General features: G+C 39.7%; 1 protein-coding gene across 2 annotated transcripts in view; it reads right to left on the minus strand.

Annotated features, from left to right (window-relative positions):
• Positions 1-6,549: 6,549 nt before the first annotated feature.
• The window catches only part of PAWR (pro-apoptotic WT1 regulator), a 124,991-nt gene continuing 105,583 nt past the window's right edge, over positions 6,550-25,957 (minus strand). For both annotated transcript variants that reach the window (XM_053256128.1, XM_053256129.1), the window contains exons 5-7: positions 14,475-14,625; positions 12,121-12,225; positions 6,550-7,539 (exon numbers count right to left, since the gene is read on the minus strand). In XM_053256128.1, the coding sequence (XP_053112103.1) occupies positions 7,453-7,539; positions 12,121-12,225; positions 14,475-14,625 (343 nt within the window). In that variant the 3' untranslated portion in view covers positions 6,550-7,452. The remainder of the gene's footprint in view (positions 7,540-12,120; positions 12,226-14,474; positions 14,626-25,957) is intronic.

Below are 25,957 nucleotides of genomic sequence, written 5' to 3' on the forward strand. Positions count from 1 at the left end.
TGTCATTTGATGTGTTGGTTTTCACTCCCAGTGTTGGATTCTGCAAATTTTATGAGGATTCTCACTGATAATGTTGAAGAGTACAAGGCACAGAACAGAGACCTGTAGCATCCTTTTAGAAACATTCCTCCAGTTTGATGTAGAGCCATTGATGAGCATGCTTTGAGTACGGTTTTCCAACCAGTTGTGAACCCAATTGATATTATCTAGTCTTTATTTGATCAGTTTGCTAAGCAAAGTATCATGTAGAAGTTTGTCAAGTGCTTTGCTGAAATCAAGATAAGTTCCTTAGCATTTCCACAACCCATTGTTAGTAACACAAGCTTTGAAAAGAGCTAAGATTAATCTGACTTCTTATAATCACTGCATTGTTATCATGAAGTTTATGGAGTGCATCCTAGTACATTTCCTGCTATTTTGCTAAAACCTTTCTTAATATCTTCCTGCTATCAAAGTCAAACTGACTTTTCCTGAATCTTCCTTTCTCCCCTTGTTGAAGATTAGGACATCTTTAGTCTTGTGGTACCTTGCTAGTTCTCCAGGACTTCTCAAAGATGACAGACAAAGGTTCTGAAAGCACATCAACAAGGTTTTTTGTTTGTTTGAAAGTAACCCAGAGTGTAATTCACTGGCCCTGAAGATTTGAACTCATTTAAGGTAGACAGGAGTTTTCTGACTTATCACTTGTCAATCAACTGCAATCTTAATCACCAAGAAATTCATGCTACTCTTTTGGATTGTGCCTAGTTCTCCTTTTGGGAGAAGATAAAGGCAAAATAATTGGAGTCGATCAGTTCCACCCTCTCTTTGTCACATTTCACCATCCTTTCTGAGCAGTAGGGTTACAATTTTCTCTCTCAGGATATTTGAATCCCTGTGGGACTGACTCTCCGTCACAAAAACCGTTATTTTAAAAATAATTCTGTTTCCAAGTTAACAAAAAATAGAAGCACATTACTAAGTGGGTAGCAAATTTCATGAGAAAACAATAATTAACTGTTGCTAATAAAATAAAGTGTATATATAGTTCTTTATTGGTAAGTGAGGGTTCAGTGACTAATCTTTCAAGAAAAAGCCCTTAATTATCCATATAGGTTTTATGACCGTGTTGCATCTACAAAAGACAACTTTTCATAATTAAAAAAGTGGCAGTAGCTACAATATCGCAGAAAGTACTCATAACAAAGAACATTCCATAAACAAAACAGAACAAACAGATTAATGGATAATTGTTTCAATGGGATAAGGAAATCCTACATTATTGTACAGATGTTGCTTGATATACCCATTCTACATTTAATTATTGTAAGCAATTACTGCATACATCTTTGCATTGCATATTATATGTATACAACCATAAAATTGGCTAGAAGTAACAGATGTGGAAACGTTTCTTAGAAGTTCGATGAATTTGAATTTTTCAGCTTTCTTTTGAATCTGCAAATCTTCTTATTCATAGCATGTTTATGCTAGAGAGGTCCCATGCCTTGCCATCAAAGCCAAGGGCACATTAATGATATCTTAGGCACAGTTTGACACTAGACAGGAGCTTTGTAAGGAAGGAAAATGGGTATGATGCTCTAGGCCAGGGGTGTCAAACTGCAGCCCTCCAGCTATTGTCGGCCTACATCTCCCATCATCTGCAGTAACAGTGGCCAGTAGCCAGGGATGATGGGAATTTTAGGCCACCAACAGCAGAAGGGCTGCTGTTTGACATCCCAATAGCCTCATCACTTGGCGTACTCTGTTTCAAACTCTGAGTTTTCATCTCACTAAAGGGTTCCCATGCTGCTGTTTGGGAATACATTGGAGTGAATCTGGGTCATGATAAATATTGAAAACAGAAGTGATGCTGTCCACAGGAAGATTCACAGTAGGTATAGGGGGGCATGAGTTGTTTAATGGGATCCAGCAAAGAAACACCTTTTGCACCTCCATCTTCTGACCAATACATCTGAAAGTTCACTAATTAAAATACTCTTTTATGAAATGGGCTGACATGGTGTACAGTCCAATGCTGGCATTACCAATCAGCAAGCACTGCTGCACATGTAAAAGTCAGCTCTGGTGGTGTTGCTCAAGAGCACAGTTGTGCAAGTCCTTAAAACAGCACATGTTCACTTGCAAAACAAAACTTTCATTGTTTCCAAATTAAGTTTTGTTGGCCAAATGCGCACACGCATTGCTCTGTGTAGTTGCACAACTGCAATCTTGCGCACCACCAGAGCTGTGCAGCAGCGCCAGGCTACTGGTAACACCAGCATTGCATTGTTCATGTCAGCTACTGAAAATTTGCTATTATCGAACAAAATCCATTTTAAAAAATGTATTCTACCTTCTTGAAAAATTACATATGTGTTTGATGATCTTATAACAGCACATTTTTCCTAGCTGCAAAGAGTCACTTTGACTTTGTCCCAGGAATGAAAGAACAAGTCCAATTTTGTCCTATAAGAAAGGTGTATGTTCCTTGCTTCACTGGCCTGCTGTGGCAGATACCTGGCAAGCCAAAAGTCTTGATGCAAATTACAATAAAATGTGAAGGTCTACAAAAGGTTTTTTTAGATAACCATTGTGCCAGCTCATCACAGCACACCAGGCAGTCTAAAATGCTTGCCTGTCATTTCTCTCATTTTTTTTCTCAATTAAAATATTTAGAACTGCCAGCTATTTATTAGTTATGGGATTAGTTTTATAATGCTACCTTCTGCTAGGAATATCTCCCCCAGTAAAAATGGAAGGAACCAGCTATATTTGTCTCTTTGCAATCTACAACTCACAGAAAAAACGATCCCAAGAACAAAAGGAAGAGAAGGAGGGAAGGCAGTGACATGAAAAATAGAAGAGGAGACCTCCTTTGCAATGAAAACTGTGTCCCTGAAGGACAGTCTCTTTACTTCAGATGTGATGGGCCTAATAAACCATATTATGCTGATGGGCCTAATAAACTCATGTGCATTGCAGGTCTCATCCATTTTCAAGAACGCACCACCATTTTTCAAAGTCAATCTGTTAAGGATATGGGTGGAAAACCTGTGACTTTTGAGATTCTTTTGTACAGCACGTCTTACTTTAAAAAGAAAAATCCTAATGGTTTTAGAGATAATATTTGAATATGTAATGGCAAGTATTTCTAGTGCGATCCTTGCTACTGAACAAGTTAGCTATGCTTGGTTTTAGGATATTTGCACATTGTTTAATCAACTGAGTGCCCCATTTTATTTCTATATATCATAGGAACATTTTTTAATTGAAGTTATCCAAGTAATTGATATAACCGTTTCTAAAAAAAAATCTAGGTCTGTGCCAGTTTGAAATATTTTCAGAGATTATACATTTCTTTGGAGGAATGTGTGTTTAAACAAGCAAATGAGGTGACATTTACTCAAATTTGGGTGCCACTGATACTCTGCAATTCACGACAGTTAATTGAAATACAGTACTAAGCAGTTCAACAGTTGGCAACTGGACAAAATACTATAAGGTGACAAAGACCATTTTACAAGTATGCAACATCTCCCTAAATTTTTTAGGCAGCCTTGTCATTAAGCCTTCCAAGCATATTTGCCAGCAAAATGTTTTTGTTGCCTGATTCCAGGACACTGGACAGGTTAAAGCATGTAAGTGTTTTTCTCTGTACCCTTGTAGGCAGTGGCAGCTTCAGCGGTGCTAGAATGGCTCACAATGTTCCTAGCTTGTGCCAATTGCCATTTCTTCTCCTCTAGAACACACCAGGAAATGAACTTGCAACATGACAGACAGTTATTTCCTAGTGCTTTCTATAGAGAAAAAAACCATTACTACCATGAGCTGGTTAACAGAACATTATCAGCTACTCCCTATAGAAGCACAATGAAAGACACTTTAAAAAAAAGAACTTAACCGCTTCCAACACCACTCAACTTGACATCAATTCCAGGTCACCAATGGCAACCAGGAGACTGGCTGAAGGCAAGACTGGCTTTATGTTTGAAGTAATGGCTACACAAGTTCTGATGTCATGCAGAGTCAAATGAATCCTGGTTGTGCATCAAGTCCCCTAGCCTTGAACATGCCCTCTCCCGTCCCCTTGTTGTGTGAGGGGAGAAATCACTCAATTTCCTATCCTAGTTTAGAACAAGTCAGATCCTGGTTTATTTGGAAATTCTGGCTAGGAAAACAAACAGGATTGCCTGTTTGGCTTGCTCCTGTAGAATCCTTCCTTCACTAGAGGATCTCACATGAAATCAGGATTAAATCCTGGCTCTGCATAACATCTCAACAGTGCCATATATTAATACTGACCAAAGCACATGCTTTATATGCATATGGTCCTAGGTTCAATTCCCAGTATCTCTTGTTATAGAAGCTTGGGTAGGAGGAAAAGACCCCTGCCTGACACTTTTAAGAACCACTGCCAGTCAGATTGATATTAACCAAAGGCCTGACCGTATATGGCAACTTCACAGGGGAAGTGCTAGGATCTCTCCTTTCTGCTCCTGGCCACGTCCAACTTTTTCCTTGTCCCACTAATTCTTGTCTGCCTTCAAAGACAGGAAGAGATGCATCTGTTTTTAAGGGAAAGGTGCTGATAAGAATTAATGCTGCGTTCACAGTGAGAGTTTGTATAAGTCCTTGAAGAACACTGCACATTTGTGCTTTGAGCAGTGGCAACATACTGTAATTATTATGCATATATCTAATTGGAAATATCATTTTAATTGTATGGAAGAATAAGATTGCCTTAATGAGTTCTATTTGTTTCCCTGGAAGGGCAGTTGAATATAGCAATTGTGGATGTGTTTGAAGCCCTTTTTCAAAAACACCTACAGTTCACCTACAGCCAGAGAAGTCCTTAATGCAATCTTATTCTTCTATAGAATTAAAATGGTTTTTCCAATTAAATATATAAATATCAATTTAAGTTTATAAGTGTTATTCACTAATGCAGTGTTTCCAAAGGTTTGGAAGGGGAAACTCATTTTTTCAGGATTAAAAACAAGACACATGTCATGCCTGGACTCAAGAAGACACATATTTATTTTCTCAATCAATCCCTTAAAAATGGCCAGATACCCACCTTGCAAATGTGAGATAGCCCAGTTAATACTGCCTCTTGGCATCTCATTCTTCCTTTGGTTCAGTCAGTCAGGGCTTGAGCAGTGTCTTCTCAGTAATAGAGATTCTGAGATTCCCTCACTCCTCTCACCTGCAGCACTAAATCCCAGGGCATCCAGATTTTCTCCTTTGGAATAATATCACTGCCTGTACATTGGCAGATGGCAGATTAAGGCTGCCTTGGCCTTCCTGCAGTGAGGGGGAGAGTGGTAGATACATCCAGCATAGCGGCTTAATTTTTCAAGGCACATTTCAACCTCTCTCGTGACACATTAGTATGCCCAGGCGCACACACACACACAAAAATCACTGGGCAGTAATTTGAGAATCACTGCACAATGATTTGAGAATCACTGCACTAATGTGTCACAAAAACTGGATTTCCACCAAAAAACCTTTTCTATATTGTAGCTAAAATGAATACTGTATATAGTTTCAAATGCAAAAAAGGAATACATTGATTATACCACTGCAAGGGCAGCATATAATGTCAAGTGGTATTTTCAATGCATTTCTTTATATTTTGTATTGTTAAGGACAACAGAACTACTTTCATATTGGAAGAGGCTTGGGGAGGTATAATTTGGAATATTTCTCAAGATGAACAATTTATCTAGTCCAGTACTGGACAATGTACTCCTGAGATAAGCTCATATCAGTGGTTTATAAAGAATATTTCATTGTTTGTAAGCAATACAGACAACTGACATTAGTATATAATAGAACATGTAACATACTTCAAAAAAATTAGATTTATTCTAGAGTATATGTTTCTCTATAATACTTTTAGAGGGTCCAAAATCATGAACTTCCCTTTTGTAAACTATATTCATCAACAAATTTTATCACAGCTTCAAAAACCTTAAGAATCACACAAGAGCCTGATATATGGATTTTATACAAATGCACATGTTAATGTTGTTGCAGAATGTTAATTGATTGTATTTTAATGACACCCTGAAATAAAATTGGGGCAAGCCACAAAATACCACTCTCATATAGCCACCATCCATTGCTGGCACTCTCGGTGTCCTCTTGTATAAGCATCCATTTTCACTGTTGACATGCAAACAAGGTGATTAACTAGGGCATGTAACATAGATATTTTCCTAAAAACTACTTTGCTGGCATTGAATAATGATTGGTGATTTATGAAAGTTTTATAAAATGTTTTCCTTGTCAAAGAGCAGCTATACAGGAAAAAAATATTTATACTATCTACCATGGTCATTATTTCAAATATAGTAAAAAAAAAAAAAAATTAAAAATCACAAAATACAAGATTTCTTTGTAGAATAAGTAACCCATCTGCAAAATGTTTCACATCAGTGTTGTAGCAAGGCACCTAGACTTTACAGCTGTTTAAACAAATAGCAAATATCTCCCTATATATATATATATATATATATATATATATATATATATATATATATATATATATATTCTGTGTAAACGAAGTTTACTCCTATTACTTCTTTTCATGGGGTGGGGGGCACAAACGCGGAAGTAACAACCATCTAGACCAAAATGTGATTTTGGTGCTCAGATGTTTTTAAACAAATGGTAAGTGGTCCATATGCATATAATGGAAAGACACAATGAACAACTACAGCTCTAAGAATGTGATGTTCTGAGAGAAGACGGTGAGGCTGTTCTCATGAGCAGCCAAAACCGGGCTAGGGCAGCTAAGCTGGGGCTTGCCTGCCTGTGAGAACTCCTGGGACCCCTGCCGCTCCTGACAGCGCCTTGGTGGCAAAGCCGCCTAGGGAGCCCGGCACTTAGCTGAGGTTAAGGGTGTGAGCAGCACACCCTTCACCCAGGCTAACTAATCATGTGTCAGTGCCAGCTGCCCTCAGCCAGTGGTGACCCAGGAGCGGGCTCCTAGCCATCACCAGGGGGATCCCCACAATGCACTGCCTTGTGGGATATCTGGGGGCTGGGATCATGCATCCCGGCCCCCATGCCTCCGTGCAGCCTGGGGCAGGAGCAGACCATCTAGGCGTGCGGTCCATGTGCCCAGACAGTCCTGGGGATCATCTGCAGGGAAGGTGGGCTTTTGCAGCCTTCCCTGCTGCCCGCCAGCTAGCCTGCTCACGGGATCATGAGAAAGGGCTCGATATTTGGGTTATTTTATATTGGAAAAGACAACATAATGAGTTCAAAAGTATTCACAAAACTTGATCCTATTTCACTGAAGGAAGAAAGAACATTTGAAAACATTTATCCTTTCTTCCCCATTAATAAATACAAAGACCGTTGTTTTGACATATTGCAACACTGGAAATATTCTAGCCTTGATCTTTAACATTCAATCAGTAGTTTTCATATTTCATTCCTCACTGAGGCTGCCATCCTCTACCTCGTCAGCTGTCCAACAACTTTTAAGAGTGTCTTGTTTTCCTGCTTTAATTGCTCGTTTTCATCTTCTATATCGTCTAGGTCCTTTTAGAAGAAAAACAAAGAAAGATATATCAGTTATGATACCGTCATTTCAAAGGTCAGAATTATAACACATTAAAGTACAAAAATAAAATGTTACAACTACAGAAGCAGAAGGCTAAAACAAACAGGTTTCAAAAGTATGGTATTTAAGAACCTTAAATGTTGCATCCTGCAATGTGGTGTTAATGGAATATTCCATTACTGTGAATACATATTTGAACATGTGCGATGTAATCCAAAAATTTGGACATACATTGGTAGATTTTGAAATAAATTGGTATAAAGTCTCCACCCGACTTCCCAAACTTAGGGATGGAAGTCAGGAGAACATCAGGTAAAAAATCTCAGAAAGTGGACTTGGGCCAGTTTAGACATCATGTCCACTGGAAACTTACCAAATGTTACTGAATTTCAACTGAGGAAGGATGATAGCTTGAAAAGGTTTCTCAAGCTGTTCTTCAAGCTGACTTTTTTTTGGTAGGCTGAATGAGTAGAGTACAAATAATAGAAAAGAAAAAAGAGGGAGAAAAATAAAATACTATGGTGGGGGTAGCTGGAGGAGAGGAAGGTCTGTGAAATTCAGGAAAGGGGATCCTTCAGGCAATGGATGTGAGATGGAAAGCCTTAGCTATGTTTTCAATAAAAACCTTAAAACGCCAGCAGTTATTGCCTGGAGACTTCTTAGACATTTTCATTATTCTATATGCCACAGCTCAGGAGACAAACTCTTTTTCAGCTTTAAAAACTGCACATCCCATCAGTTGTGAAAGTTGCAGAAGGGGATGCTATGAAAAGAAAATCATCCATGCACATTCCTCCATTGCATGCCTATAATGGCTTCTGGATATCATCCATTATATTAGAAACAGAAGGAGAGGTCTGACTCAGAAGGTAACTGCCCAATGACAACAGAATGAATAAAAGCTAGTGGAAATTAGGTAATAAATGCCATGAAGTCAAAGGGAAACATTTCCCCTTTTTTTGGGACATTGTTATCCCCAATACCTGGATTTTGGAATAGGATTGAAGTAAAAATACTAATAAAAAGGCTTACTAAAAACAGAGAGCAAAAATCCTCACCTGAAGTAATACTTCAATAACACTGCAGCTGCTCTTTTCATTGGAGCAGCACTGAACTTGTTAGCATATTATTATTCTCTTATGTAAACAATATGAACGTTTTTCATTTCAAAATATAGTGATCTTGGCCAGGATGAAATTTTGAGGTCATCAACTATCTTCATCCAAGGTTTGGTTAAAGCACACACTATGCTCATGAACATCATTTCAGAAGCCAGACACATTAGGTTCAAAAAGGAAAGCAAGCAACATTTCAATACAACAGGATCAATTTTGCTTTTGTCTTACTAACTTCCAATCAAATATACAAAATCCAGATGGATGGCACAGATACAGCTCACAACAATGATTTTAACGCACATGAACAGAAATACTTGAAATTTATTTTAAAATTTAAAAAAATGAAAAAGATCTTGTGGAATGTATATGCAGCAAAAATAACATTCCAAAAATGACTAAAGAGTATGAGTTACTTGGACATGGCCCAATGAAAACAACTGCTTGGAATTTAAATACTTAAACAATCAAAAGGAAGCAAAGTAGTCACATATAGGATTTGTTTTCCATTGAAATGCTTAACATTCCTTTTCCAAAACTGCATTCCTAATGTAAAAATTACTGCTTATCGTTTAAAAAGGACCAATGTGCAATGCGCATTAAAATGACGAAGTGTCAGTCATCTAGCACAATAATTTCCAACTGATGAGAAGAGTCCACAACAAAAATGCTGCATTTCTCAGGACTATCCTAAGAATTCCAGTGCAGCCTGGGCATTATGGTTCACATCCAAGGAGGACATCATTTTAGATGACACCATGCATAACTTCAAAGCAGTTTTACCCACTGTTAATTGAAGTGTAAATTGAATGTGAGGCTCCTCTGACAAGTGGAACACCAGTGCAAGTCCACAAAATGGCCATACTCAAGACATAGGTACAAATGGACAAGACAGACAGTCATCAAAGCCTTTTCAGGGTTTGAATTGTTGATAGCTACATAGATGCAGCTGCAAGTTGATACTGAACTTTGAACTTCCAACTTATTTCAGACCAATATATTTTAAATACTAAATTCTTAATTTGTACTTTTTGCCTATGATGGTGGGTCAGGCTAATGGCCAAGCAGTCACTTCCAAACCTAGACAAGAGTGGCCACCTCAGGATACTATAAAATATGGTATAACTCTGGTAACTATGAACAGTTTTGGCCAAGTTGTCTATAACATTTTTTTTACTTTAGGTAGGAACACTGACTGACAACCAGATGAACAGCAGCATGTGCACTGGACAAAGTTTCAGGCAGGAAATATTTTCCTGTGTCTTCTAGGGCAGGAAATATTTTCATCTGTGCCTTCCTTCTCTCTGCTGTCCCTGATGTGTCCTGAAAATATGTCCCTAAGGGTTCAACAAGCCTCAGGTACATGTTTTTTGGGGGCATCAAAACTACGCAGGGAACTAGACATTGGGAGTGTGTCCCTGTTGGTTCTGCTGGACCTCTCGGCAGCTTTCGATACCATCAACCATGGTATCGTTCTGGGCCACCTCTTGAGTATGGGAATCGGAGGTACTGTGTTGCAGTGGTTCCAGTCCTTTCTCAGGGGGAGGGTCCAGAAGGGGGTGCTGGGGGACTACTGCTCGGTGGGGTCCCGCAGGGTTTGGTATTGTCCCCCATGCTGTTTAACATCTACATGAAACCGCTGGGAGAGGTTATCCGGGGACTTGGACTGAGTTGTCAGCAATATGCAGATGACACTCAGCTCTATCTCTCCTTGTCATCTGATCCTAGGGAGGCGGTGGATGTCCTGAATCGGGGGCTGGAGGCCATGATGGTTTGGATGTGGGCTAATAAACTGAAATTGAATCCAGACAAGACGGAGGTACTGTTGGTCAGTAGGAGAGCCATTCGGGATGAGGAGATGTTACCAGTTCTGGATGGGGTTGCACTCCCCTTGAAGGAGCAAGTACGCCGCTTGGGGGTACTACTGGACCCGGCTCTGCTTTTGGAAGCTCAAGTGGAGACGGTGGCCAGGGGTGCCTTTGCACGGCTTCGGCTAGTGCGCCAGCTGCATCCCTTTCTCAAGAAGGCAGATCTGGCCACAGTGACCCATGCCTTAGTCACGTCACGGCTAGTTTACTGTAACATGCTCTACATGGGGCTGCCCTTGAAGAATATCCAGAAACTGCAGCTAGTGCAAAACGCGGCAGGGTCCAATTCAAGGTGCTGGTTTTGACCTTTAAAGCCCTTAACAGTTTCGGCCCGGGATACCTGAGGGACCGCCTGCTCCCAAGGGTTATTGCCTGCTTGACGAGGTCATCTGAGGGGGCACTGCTCTGGGTGCCAACAATGAGGGAGGCTAAGTTGTCGTGCACTCGGGACAGGGCCTTCTCTGTTACTGCCCCCAGACTCTGGAATGCTCTCCCCATGGGTATCCGCTCCTCAGTCTCCATCACAGTTTTTAGAAAGCATGTCAAATCGTGGCTTTTTACCCAAGCTTTTATATGATTGTCTCCACTGCTGCTTCTTGTATTTTGTACTGTTTTTATACTTGTGTTTTAATTTATTCATTTTTTAAATCAGATTTGTTTTTATATTTTTAGCTCAATATTTTAATGTGTATTTAAAATAATCATGTTTTTAAATTTTATTGTGAGCCACCTTGGGATTTTCTTAATGAAAGGCGGGGTATAAATTTAACAATAAATAAATATAAATAAAATCAAGGGCAGCAGAGGGAGCAAAAATCACCTCTTCTCTGCTGTACATATGAGACTGTTTCATGAACATGTTTGTCTACAAGTTGGCCACTGTTATAACCAGTCCTCCTTTTTTTGCTAGTTGCAGATAGGATTTTATAGCACAATTTTCACTAGCCAGCATCCCAGCACTGCACTTCCACAATGAACAAAATTGTGCTAGTGTAAGAAAATTGCATAGCTGCACTAAATCACAAGGAATGTACAAAAGCTCCTTGTAAATCATTTGTGGTGGGCCACAGGTTGCACACCTTGTTGTACAAGTGTGAAATATTTGTGTTTGCGCAACACTAGTACTTTGTGTTTGTGCAACACAACCTCCAAAGTACCTAATGCAGTAGCCTTGTGCTCATCATTGTGCAAGTGCAGCATTAGTCAGGCACTAGTCAGGCTAATGGCACCTTAAAAAAAAAAATTAAGGCTCATTCCCTCAAATCTAGGCCTATTAATCCTTCTGTCACATTATGTTCTCTTCCTTTACTGACATTAGACCAGACACATCATCTCTCCCTCTCAGAAAGATCCATAGAAATAGGGCTGGGCAGATATTTTTCTTTGTCTATGGGCAGCAACATTTTTTAAAAAACACAAAACCCTACTATTAACCTGTGACACATTCACATATCATCTTTCCATTGGGATTATTCACAAAAGTGAATCTAGGATTGGAAAATTGGTCTTTGAATTCTAGGAAGAATAGCTTGAATAAATGTGCCTGTTTTCATACAGTGAACCACTAAGTACTTACCCTGATTAATAAATCAATTTCCTCCTTCAGTTTCCCAATCAATTCCTCTTTGTCTTGTGCTATCCTCACGAGCCTCAGGTTTTCTTGTCTCTCTTTTGCTAGTTCCTTCAAAGAACATAATGGTAATGATGTAACATTTACTAAGACAGTAAAACAATGTATTCTTAAACTTCTATACTCTATGGTAGGTATGCATAAGATTGCAATCCTTGTCCAACAGTATGCAATAATGTCATGCATATACCCTACTTTTTTCCATTATCTAGATAAAGCTGAGAGATTGTTATGGTCTATAGAAAGGAGGAAACATCTTTTAGCAGCACTTAAAAGAGCTTCACTGGGTATCAGTTTGGTTGTAGGCATAATTCAAAGTGATGTTTTTGACCTATTATGTTTAAGCAGTCAATTTGAAGCTTGCATTTAAGAACCCTCTGCTTATTTTCACCTTGACTACTTGGTTCCTCATTCTTACTGCCCCACTTACAGAATCCAGGCAAAGATAGGGCCTTCTCTGTAGTGATGCCTTGCTTATTGAAACCACGCATCCCCTTTTTTAAACTTCAGCACTGATTGTCTGTTTTTCTGAATACAACATTTGTTACAACCCACCTCAAGAGGTTAGTGGTGAAGTATAAATATTCTAAGTAGAATAAAAATAAATAGGTTGTAGCAGAGCACTTGTTTCTGAATGATTAGGCTACACATCACAGATGTAACGTATACAGGTAGCAACCACATGGGTTGCTTGGATTGCGTGGTTAGTTCCCATGTCAGCGTTAGGGATGTGTACGAATCACGATTTGACACACAATTCAAAACACATCCCTGGCACCTTTACGCTTCTCCCAGCTATCTTCTCACACTGGCAGCACTCTATCCCAGTTGCCCTCACACGATGCCAGCATGCCCATGCTGACTATGCACATGGCTGCTGCGCAGGCATGGAAGTCATGTGAGTGCCGGTGTCATATGAGGGCAGATGGGGAGAGCGCCACTGGCACACAAAGATAACTGGGAGGAGCGGTGTCAATTCAGGAAGTGGTGGCGAGGGGCAGAGCAGCAGGTATGCAGCTGCTATTCTCCATTTTAAAGGTGCCTGGAACGTCTTTAGGATTGTGCGTTGAATCCCAATTCATGTGCATCCCTAGACAGCGTTAGCCTAAATGTATACACAAGAAAATCAGTGAGAAGGAAAAAATGCATGGAGAAAGAGAAAAGGAGGGGAAATGAAGGCAAAAGAAGAAGCAGTTTACTGATACAATCAAAGCTCTATTGGCCTGACTGCACAAGCCTCCTGCGCAGTTGCATTGAGTTGACATACTCAATATGGCACCAATTAAAACCATTAAAAGTGTGGTCCATAGTGTCTCCATTTGACACCAATCTGAAATTCCTATTACATCACCATTTTACTTATCCAAGAGATATGGCAAAGGATCTCTGCAATGATACAGTTATCACATGGGCATGACTCTCATCTCTAATATAAAGCTGCTTGTGCCTCACTGACCAGCATGCAACTCCCAGACTAAGCCACAAAGCAGGGCTGCTCAACTTCGGCCCTCCTGCAGATGTTGGCCTACAATTCCCATAATCCCAGGCTATTGGCCACTGTGTCTGGGGATTATGGGAGTTGTAGTTCAAAAATAGCTGGGGGGCCTAAGTTGAGCAGGCCTGCCACAAAGGATAGAAACATGCCATTTTCTCAGAAGGTTCTAGACCTTGCCCAGACCACACACAAAAAATCCAAAATCTTGGAAAAATTCATTACTTTCCTGGAAAATATAGAAAAGCTCTCCCATTTGGAAAGTATATGGAACTACATCCCATATATAGCAAAATACTATAAGTATATAGAGATATGTTCATATGCTTGCAAACTGCAAGCCCTTTTACTAGCATTGTATGTGGGTGTACATGACTCGAGACTCAGTTCTCAGCATCCTCTGGGAGTGATGCAAGGGTTCCAGGGGCACACCTCTCAAATTGTGTGGTGTCAAAGCAGCACATTGTCTGGGCCAACCCTGATAAACACATTCCAGAAAGTTGTACACATTTTGAGTGTTTTAATTTAAAATTGATCCTAAGCCAATATAAATCCTGTTCCCAATATGTTCAGGAAAAACTAAAATATGGCACCAAACGATAAACAAACATGACAAAGCTTAATTTAAATACTCAATAGATTAGGTGTCTGTTTAGTAACTGAATAGATTAACTCAGGATTTGGGAACCACTGGCCTGAATTTTTTTTTTAAAGCAAATATAGATTTTTTTTAAACATCTAAAATAAAATTATTTGTTTCAGAAAGCACAGAATTATTAAGAGTTGATGATTTTATGGTGATATTTACCTTTTCAAGATCTTCAATTTTCTTTTCCAAAGAATTGTTTGGTATGATGTTGCCAGAAGAATTTGAATCTCTGTTATATCTGTTATATCCTGTCCTGCCTGCCGGTCGAGAGTATCTACTAGAAACATCATCATCTGACGTGTTCGTTGTGCTGTGTAAACATACAGATCATCATCATATTTGGCATACAAGAGGGGGGAAAGTACACTGAAATGTCCTACATCTTCCTTCAGTACTCTTTAACATTTATACCAATGTTTAAAATACACACACACACTGTATATAATGTAAATAGTGAGTTTCATGTGCATTGCAATCCACACAGAAAACTCTACACACATTCGAAGCCTTGTCTTGTACCACAATCTTATGTGCATTTAATCTGCCATAAGTTCCATTGTATTCAATAGAGCATACAGTCAGGTGTGTACAGAGTTGCAATTTCACTCTGCTAATTTGTGAAGGGTCTTAGACAGCTTTTCTTCTTTTCTGACAGAGGTTAAACAATGGAGGCTGGGTTCAAATGTAATGGGAAATAATGGAATCATACAGTATGCAATGTGGAACTATAGTTAAGTTCAAAATCAAGTATTTTCACTCTCTTCACATGCAGAAAAGAGGAGGAAAGGGGAGGGGGAAGTTCATGAGCCTTCACATAGCAGAAAGCACAGTTTCTTGTTTTCTGACCCTGGCTAGAAGTTAACAATGGGAAGAAGTTACACACAAGCTAGGTAATGGATAATAGTCAACAGTGAAGTATGTGTTCTGCCTCCCAAACACACACACATGATTCCAAAGCAGAAAAGAACAAAACACACAACAGTGACTTTTCTTGTTTGTTGAAATGGGTGGGAATACTCTTATGCTTCTGAAGAAAATTCTCTACCCTTTTCACAAATGGCATCTGTAAGAACCACCTTTTGAACAGAAGTGGCAACTTCCAACTACTGTACCTCCATGTGGCTATGCCACATGGCAAGTTGATAATGCATACCAACCCATCAAACCAATCTATACCCACAACCTGGTTCATCACAACAATTTAATTGTACTTTTAAAATCTTGTAATACTAAGCAATTAAAACATTAAAGAGCAAATGTTATGTAGTTTTGGTACTACATAAATGTTGTTTGTTCTGTCACTCCTTTATTTTTGCCAGCTCATAGGTTAGTGGCCACATACTGAAACAGATTAAGCCCAGAAACCTGATTTCTGTCAGTGTCAATCGTGTGTTAGTGTGAGTGAGTGAGTGAGTGAGAGAGAGAGAGAGAAAACTGACACAATACAGATTTCAGACCAGCAGCCTAGGGGCTTCCATTAATTTTAGCATTGAAAAGCTATGAACAGCTATGAACTCTAACACATATACAAGGTTTGGGCTGAGGAAGCATTGACATCTGGCTTTAAATGTAAACATTTAACACAGGATGACTGACCTACTGAGAACTGAGAACAAAAAAAGCCTATGCAGTCATATTATCAAGCTGATAAATGTATTCAAGAGGAAAGACTGAGACAAGTAATGTTAGCCAAGTGTATTATTAATTAGATTGTTGTACAATCTATTTCCCCCCCAAGTCCTGCTATGCTGCCTCATCATGGCAGGTGTGTGTGTGTGTGAGGGATGAGCAAAGTACGCCAGGAGGTATACTCCCAGTAGGGTCACCCAAAGCGTGAAGTTCATCCCAGCTGCCCAGCTAAAGCAAGCAAGCACCTATATTGGGCAGCAGAAATATAGGAAGGTGCTGGAGGCAGATTATCAATTCAATGACAATGAAAAAGGCATCATTTTATACTGCATGGGAGAAGGCAATGGTAAACCACTCCTGTATTTTACCAAGAAAACCACATGGATAGACAAAATGGAATGATTGTCCATGTAGTGCTGTGTGATGGGCCACTCAGGTTGGAAGGTGCTCAACATGCTACTGAGGTAGAGCTGAGGATCTCACATAGTACCGATTGTGTTTATGACATGGTTAGACTAAAGCCTTTGGGATATCTAGCAGCTGATGTTGCTGTGCGGGACAGAATTACAATGCTGAAAAGACAGAATAACAATGGGAATGTGGAACATAAGAAGCATGAATATGGGAAATCTTGACACAGTGAAAGATGAAATGAATCGACTACAGATTTACATCTTGGGCATCTGTGATTTAAAATGGACTGGAATGGGACACTCAGTCAGAAAACCATACCGTTTACTACTCAGGACACAAAAAACTAAGAAGGAATGGTGTTGCTTTCATAGTCAGGAAAGATATAGCAATGACAGTACTTGTACAATGTACTGTCAGTGTACAATGTCAGGTCAGTGACCAACTAATATCAATTAGATTTCATGGACAACCCTTTTAACATGACAGTTTTTCAAATCTATGCCCCAATGACTGATGCAGAAGAAGAGGGAGCTGATGAGTTTTATGCTCAAGTGCAGTCTGAAATTGACAGAACATGTAAGCAAGATGTGATGCTGGTGGTTGGAGACTGGAATGCCAAAGCTGTAAAAGGTCAGGAGGAAAACACAGTTGGCCTATATGTCCTAGGAAACAGAAACGAAGCAGGAGAATGACTTATTAGTTTCTGCCAAGCCAATGATCTCTTCATTGCTAACACATTCTTCAAACAACCAAAGTGGTGCCTATACAAATGGACATCACCAGATAGAGTACACAGAAATAAAATTGATTACATTATTTGTGCAAGGAGGTGGAAGAGCTCAGTTATAACAGTAAAGACGTGGCCAGGGGCCGATTGTGGAACAGATCATGAACTGCTCATGTGCAAGTTCCAAGTCAAGCTAAAATGGAAAAACAAAGCTATCCAGCTCCCACAATATGATCTTGAGAATGTACCCACCATTTTCAAGGACAACATCAGGAACCGCTTTGAAGTTCTGAACCTCATTGATGGGGTACCAGAGGAACTGTAGAATGAAATCAAAGAAGTTGTTAAGGACGAATGTGAAAAGAGACTGCCAAAGACCAAGAAACAGAAGAAAGCAAAATGGATGTCAGAACAGACAGTAGAAATTGCCAAGGAGGAGAGAAGCCAAAGTCAAGAAAGATAAAGACCTCCGAAAGGAACTTAATAGGGAATTTCAGAAAGCTTGTCTCTTCTGAGACAAGGAGCGGTACTTCAGTGACACCTGTAAGGACCTTGAGGATGGAAATAGACATGGAAAAACAAGGCAAGTTTTCCAAAAGATCTCTGAACTCAGAGGGAGGTTCCAACCTCAAATTGGTATGTTAAGGGATGCCAAAGGACAGATAGTAACTGATTCAGAGAAGATCAAACAGAGACAGGGGCGTAGCAAGGTTGGAGTGGGCCCAGAGACAAGATTTTAAAATGGGCCCCCCCTCACTGAAGCTCAGCTCAAATTAGGCTGCTTTGTAAATTGTGGATGATGCAAATCATTTAATGGTACTAGAGAAAGTCATGCTATTCTGGTAGCTCCAGGTCTTAACACTCACATCAGTTTTGGAGAATGAATACAACTGAAGGAAGCCCGGGCAGTTGTGCAGCTGGGGGAGTCAGTCATGTGATTTGCCTCTGGGGGTCCCTCAAGGCAGTGGGCGTGGGCCCCCAGACAACTGTCTCCCCTTGCCCTATTATAGGTACGCCCCTGAACAGAGATGGAAGGAGTATACTGAAAATCTGTACAGCAGGGACATCAACATCCAAGATACTCTGAAGATATCCCCTACTTGCAGGAACCTCTAGTACAGGAATATGAGGTTAGTTCAGCACTCCAGTCATTACTAAGTTGGAAGGCTACAGGAAATGATGGAATAGCTACAGAAATATGGCAGGCAACAGAAGAAGAAACAGTCAAGGCTCTAACTAAACTATGCCAGCACATCTGGAGAATGACACAGTGGCAAACAGATTGGAAGAGGTCAGTCTACATACCCATACCAAAGAAAGGAGACTGAACAGATTGTTCAAACCATCAAACAATATCCTTAATTTCACATGCTAACAAAATAATGCTCACGATCATCCAATGAAGATTACAGACCTACATGGAAAGGGAAATGCCAGATGTTCAAGCTGGTTTCAGAAAAGTGCGAGGAACAAGAGACATCATTGCTGATGCACGCTGGATAATTGAGAAAGCCAAAAACTACAAAACAAAAAAGTCAATATGTGCTTTATTGACTACAGAAAGGTCTTCAATTGCATCAACCATGTCAAGTTGCGGAATTTCCTTAGGAAAATGGGTGTCCCAGAACATCTCATTGTTCTCATGAGAAACCTATACACAGGACAGGAAACCACAGTCCAGAAAGAAGATAGTGAAACAGACTGGTTCCAATTCGGCAAAGGAGTAAGACAAGGCTGTAGACCTTCTCCTTCTTGATTCAATTTATATGCTGAACATATACTGAAAGAATCTGGATTGGAAGAAGAAGAGTGTGGCTTTAAAGTTGGAGGAAGAAACATCAATAACCTGCGCTTTGCTGATGACATCACTCTGATAGCTGAGAATGCGGATGATCTGCAAGCTCTAGTAATGAAAGTTAAGGAGCACAGTGAAAAAATGGGACTAACTGTCAAGAACTAATGACAACGGATACAGCAAACTAATGACAAACTAATGACAACGGATACAGCAACCAACCTCAGAACTGATAATGAAGACATTGAAGTTGTGGATAGCTTCTGCCTTTTAGGATCGACCATCAATAGTAAAGGATCCAGCAGTCAAGAAATATGCCACAGACTAGCACTTGGTAGGGTAGCAATGAAGGCCTTGGAAAGGATATTAAGATGCTGAGACGAGTCTACACCTAAAAATATTAGAATCATTCAGACAATGGTTTTCCCTGTAACACTCTATGGATGCGAAAGCTGGACTGAAGAAGCAAGATAGTAAAAGCATTGATGCTTTTGAACTTTGGTGCTAGAGAAGACTTTTGAGCTTTGGTGCTAGAGAAGACTTTTAAGCATACCATGGACAGCCAGGAAAACAAACCAATGGATCATAGAACAAATCAATCCAGAATTTTCTCTCAAGGCACAAATGACCAGGCTCAGATTATTATAATTTGGACACATTATGTGAAGATCCAGCTCCCTTGAGAAGTCCATAATGCTGGGGAAAGTTGAAGAAAAGGATGACCGGCAGCAAGGTGGATGGTCTTGATTACAACAGCAATGAATGCACCACTGAGAGACCATAAAGGCCAAATTGCAGATCATCCTGGAGAGAATCTATCTATGTGGTCACTAAGAGTCGACACTGACTTGACGGCACTTCATCAATCAATCAATCAATCAATCACAATCTATTTGGACAAGTAGGTCACTGGATATAGAATTAGTAGCTTGCATGCTTCTTTAAAGTATTTTAATTTATCCAAATTCATAGCATACCCTGAGAATTCAGAGGCAGGATGCCTTTGAATACCGGTTGCAGGGGAGTAACAGCAAGAGAAAGGGCATGCCCTCAGCTCCTGGCTGTAGGCGTCCAGTGGTATCTGGTGGCCACTCTGTGAAACAGGATGCTGGACTAGATGGACCTTGGGCCTGATCCAGCAGGGCTGTTCTTATGTAAGCATCCAGAATGTACTGCTAGAGCAAACTGAATCAGCACAAGCAACCTTCCCTACCAATTCTCTCTATTGCTATGAGCCATCAGCTGTCTCTAAGGGGCAGGAGACCTTTGACAATTGCATGGGATGCACTGCACATAAAGACACTGGGCAGAACTGCACACAGAGGCACGACTCTGGTTGCAGTTTCCAAAGTCTTCCAAAGCAGCTCCTTAAGTGTGTGGCACCTCACTGAACAACATGTCCAGTTGTTTGCGTATCTTCACAGAGGCTCAGGATGGACATAGCTGTTGCTTTTTAAAATATGAAAGCTCAACTTTGTGGGACCCTAACAAGATTTTACATTGTTACTGTGTCCTCCTAAACATAACATCTATTTTATAATGAAAGAACACTAGGGACCATACACAACTTGGCACAATAAATCTGTTTAATGGGTGTAAATAACACTGGGCTGCAATATAAAATATTTTTCCAAGACATAATGACACAATTGTAAGGAATTCTGCAGCTTAATACTATTACCATATTTGGCACTGCTTGATCTAGCATGACTTTTTTAAAAAAACATATCTAAAAACAGGATATGCATGTTGCAACATGAAGTTTGTAATTTAACTCCCTAAAACCTGTTCCATTCATACTCTAGAAGAAACACTTTACACACAGCAGAAATATCCAGACACAAAGCAAGTATCGTTTGCTTTTTAACTTCACAAGCAGTGAGCTGTTTGCTAGATTTAAGCATTCCTGGCTTCCTACTGCTTATCTCTGCTTGTACGCTTGTATATAACCTGGAAGGGACCGGAAGCTAAATGGACTAAAATAAGCTAGCAAAGCAAGATAAGTTTATTTTGAAAGGGAGGGGTGTGAGTGCATGTGTGTGAGAGTGTGAAAGAGAGAGAGATTAAAGGTAAGATTCCTTCTGTATTTACTGGTGGCTAGCAAAAAGTAAAAGTGAACTTCTGATTGATTCTTCCTGTATCTAATCGCTTGAAGGCTGAAGATGGACCAACCTTCATAAACAAAGTGTAGCAAGATATGTCCTGATAAGATTCCAAGAAGAGCACATTGCAATAAATTAATGCTTCATCTTCCTATTGCCAAAAAACTGGGTCCATAATTTTTGTTGTATTTTGCTAATCAATAGGAAGTTGTTTAGAATACAATAACAAAATAATTAATATCTATTAGGCCTCCCGAAACACACACACAAAAACCTCATGGGTAAGTTTCCTGTCCCCAACCAGCCTCTGAATTCTGTATTTTAAAGTGTCTAGTGCAGCAACAGTGCAAACAAGTTTAGTTCCCCCTGTGATAAGGCTGCAAACATCAGAATTACTAAGTTCCAGACACAGGCCAACATGTTTGGCTGTGCTAGGAGGGCTGTGCAAGAGGTGTTTTGTCACAGAAAGGTTGCTGCAGAGCTCAGCCAAAGGACTGAAACACAACTTAATCTTTGCGGGGGGGGGGTGTGAGCAATTTTCACTGCTTTTGTCTCCCTCCGAAAGTACTTCTTGGCTTCCAGAAATATACTCCTGATGGCTGTACAGCCCTCATGATCATATTTCTGGAAGCCAAAAAGTCTTTTTCGAGGGAGGGGAGAGCAGCAGAAATCACTTCCTCAATACAGTGAATGGTGAGGCAAGTGTTTGGCTGAGCTCTGTGGCAGTCTCTCCGTGAGTACATAGCTATTGCTCTACCCTCCTAACACTACAGACCATGCTGGCCACTGTTTTTATATTTAGATGTGTTAACAGGTTTTTGCTTTGTGTAACAATCTTACTTGGATAGTGTGAAAAACTTGGATAACTTTAATATGTTTAGCCCTCATGGAGGAAAAAAAGGAATGGGTTGACTCAAGGGTTGACTTGTCCTATTGTCTTGTGCAGTGAGTTAGTGCTATCCCCTGTTATTTTTACTATTTATATTTGCTTTATAATCACTAGCTATTGCTGTCAGAAATAATTGGCTCCTTAGTAGGATTATGGTGAGGCAAGTTAAATTATCTATGTATGGAAGATAGTGTGTTGCCTATAAAGCAGCCTACATTCAGTCTCTTTGGTACTTAATTGATGCATATTGTCCAATATCAGGCTAAAAAGTAAACAAAGATGCTAGAATTATTCAGGCAAAATTCAAACTGAAATCCAGACTTGGATTAGTAAGCAATTTGGAGCTATTAAAAAACAAAGGAGGACCTGGAAACATGCAGACATCTATAACATCCTTGGTTTTTTTATGACTGCTATTACAAACATAGTAGCTTTAGCAAAGCTGTTGTTCTTGTTTATGATTCTCCACTGTTGATGAATACCATGGAATTAAAAGTTGATAGAAAATGCTTAATGAGCTAATATGAGCTGGAAAGCACTGCAGGGTTAAGAGATCTACTACAGAGAAACCTTGCCTTGCACTTCTGCAATTTCTTATGATATTAATATAACACACGTTTATTGGTTTTGATCATGGGTTTCTCAAAATACAAATAATGCCTGATTTGGTTAGAACAAGAATTAGTATAAAATCATTTCAATGCTCTACAGTAGATTAACAAAGTGTGATACATTTGCAGGACAGATGTTATACCAAAGAGATCTGCTACTGTCTTGGGAGAAGTCTATAGATAAGTCACACCTAAATATTTACCCAGTGGCACTGTAATTAGAGATGCTCATTTAATGAAGACAATGTTTTAGGAGAGTTACAGTGGGAACTATATAGTGTATTTAAATTTAAAGATATTGATTTATAGCTTGTGAGATGTAAAAAAAACACACAACAATGTAAAAAACACACAATTATGCAGTAAAGTGCCCAGTCTCAACGTATTCACCAAGAAATTCTAATCTGATTTACTGTAAACTGAGCCAGCCAATCCTGTCTGATCCATCTAAATCTCTGAGTACTTTTAAACACTGAGGAACTTAATAATTTTCTTATTTGGTCTCCCTTATATATCCTCTGACAACAAGAAAGCTCCAGAAAGAAAACGCTTCTAAAATAACTTCCCTTAATCAATGAATAGAAGATGTATATATTATTTACTAGATAGTTATTTCTGCATACAAATTTCATTCTTTGTTTTTAGTGACAAGGTATTTGTTGAAAGTCAAATTGTACCATAAGAATTTTTTAAAAATGTAAAAAGAAAAGCAATACAGAATGACACCTGCAAAAATTCATAATGATAAGATTACAAAAAATGATTATTTAAACACTTTCTAGTTTACTACAAAATAAGAAAACCAATGACAGCCAATTTCTATTTACAATATATTTATATAGCAGAATACATATTGTGCAATGACTAAGACCTAGTTCAGACATAATATTGCGCTTCTGTGGGATGCCCCTAGCTTTGAGAATCTTCCTTTCCCCCTTTCTCTTTGAGTGCAAGGGAAGAACCAGTCGGGATCTGTTATGACTATACTGGCCAGTTTTGGTGTTTTCTAGCCAAAGTCTGTTTAACTTTGTTTTCCAGCTTCAGATCCCAGTTTATGTGGAAATTCTGGCTACAGTAAGCCAGGATTGTCCAGTTTGGTTATCATGAGAGATACTGGCTTGCTCCAAATAAGGATCAGAAATAGAATAATTTCTCCCCTTGCACACAAAGTGGGGAGAACATGCCCAACACTAAAGGAATTCAATCTTGGCCCTGCTTGATGTCAGAACTAGGCCTTAAGTTATTTTGATAAACAAATTAGCACTTTAGAGTTACTACTTCACAAAGATGCTGGTAATGTGAAAGAATATTGAAAAACTTTTTGTACAATTCAACAGATAGGATAATCGTATATTTCTTTAGCACCAAGGTGCAAGCAAACAAGGTACTGTACAAACATAAATGACAAGATGCTGTCCACAAGCATACACTCCGAATAGGCACCCAGGGAAAAGAGACAGACAAGGAAGATAATGAAACACAATGGAAGAAGAGAGAACTAATTTTAAATCTCAGCCCGTTAGGTAAGGCTTGGGGAAACAGATATGATTTGAAGCTCTAGAATAGGAGGGACTGAATCCATTTGACTATCTGCAGGACAGAAACAATATTTTTCACAGATATCTGAAGAGAGACCAAAACTGGTCATCTTCACTGAAGCCTATCAATCAATCAATCAATCAATCTTTCCCTCTCTCTTCCAAGTACCAATTTGCATCTCTTTCCCACCTGCAGGCATTAACGTATAGAAATCTGGAAGGCAAGTATTGTGCTATTTCCCCCTTTGCTTCCTTGTGCACTACAGCTTAAGATATAAGAGATGAGGTGTAGGGGCAAGCTTTATGTTATGTCGGAGATCCATCTCTTGCTTTTTCCCGTAAATTGTTGAAAGTTCCTATGCAGAAGGACTGTGTTTTTACCTATCCCCCATGTTTTCCTAACCTAAATTGCCCCCTGGAGTTGCTGTTAGCTCTGGGGAGAAAACAATTGCTGAGGAAGGATTTAAAACAGGAAAGGGGCACAAGGAAAACAGTTAACACTTCTTCCCATGCTAGTACTCAGATCCAATTTGAAGGGGGAACACCAGCTTTTCAAACTCCCTAGATGCTGAAAGGAGAATAAAATGTTCTCTAACTATATTGTCACAACACCTGCAACGTCAATAACTAATTAAACTGACAACATGCACAAAAGCTCATCCTGCAGAAGACTGTTGTCATGGTTGATACAATAAAACCAGCTCTTTTGGCAACTGATGAAAGAAAGCCAGTTATCTGTCAAGTCAATTTCACCAATGTGTGCTGCCAGTTGTATTAATTTTAAGCCCAGCCTATACCTTTAGCTGACATCTTGAGACACATCTTCAAGTTGGGGAAGAGAATGTTCACATCACTGGCCATGTGCCTCCCCACTCCTAATCTGTAAACTCTTAGCCAGATCCCTGATTTGCGCTGCTAGTTAAGAAAGGAGAATATTCTAGCAGTTTCTGCTAGTGAAAATGAGACTCTCTCTTGCAGACAAGCATTGTTCTCCAAGTATCTAATCAGATGTGATAGTGGAAGCCACACTGTTGTCTTCCCTGTTTATAAGAAAGAGTAGATTTCCTATCTTTATCATCGAAAGATGTGTGCCTGTGGGGGAAGATGAACCCCCTCCAAGTATACTCATGCGCCATCTTGCCAGGGAATGTAACCCAGCTTGGCTCATTTCCAGTGTCAGAGCCAGCCTGGGAGAAGAGTACCTGACAGAGTGCAGAGAAGAGAGGGAAGGGTTTAGCTTTCCCCACCTATACAGCCTGTTTGATGTTAAAAATTGAACTCCTCTAATCTTCTAAAAATTAGAAGCCTTGTGAACGGAAAAGCATGCTTGCCACAGTCATATATTTTGGCCCTCATTCTTCTGCAGGCATCTACAAATTCACTTGGCAGCAGCAAATGCCCCCAGCTCTCTGGCGAGCAGGACACCCATCATGCTGCTGCGATTTTAGAAGTGCTGCTGCAGTTTCAAAGTTTTATCACTCCAAAGGGAGACAATTTGTTCTAGCAGCCATTAAGTTGTTCCAAGCCAAATCAATGGTCCTATTGCTCTTTGGAGCTCAGCTCGGTCTGTATTCAAATTTTACCCCCATGGAGGTCATTTAGACTAAATATCTAGGAGAGGTTCTTCAAGTGCCAAAAGGTATATCCAGCTTGGGCTTAAGGCTGGAGGCAGGGGTGCATAACATAAAGACCAGAGTGTGGTTGGCAGTAAGCTGGCTGAAGTTAAAATTTCACCCAAGTGGATTGGCACCCCTAGTTTTGGAGAATCAGATTCACTCTAAGTCGTCGTCAAGGTTAATGGAAAAACTTCAGAGATGGTTGGACTCTCTTCTGTATCTTTAATTGCTGTGGGGTTCGAACAGGCTAACAGAATCATGGAACAATGTATTTTAGATATTGAATCTCAAGAAGAGAAAAGTAAACTCTCTAACTGTATT

Source organism: Hemicordylus capensis, chromosome 5 (genome assembly GCF_027244095.1).
Source record: "Hemicordylus capensis ecotype Gifberg chromosome 5, rHemCap1.1.pri, whole genome shotgun sequence".
NCBI lineage: Eukaryota > Metazoa > Chordata > Lepidosauria > Squamata > Cordylidae > Hemicordylus > Hemicordylus capensis.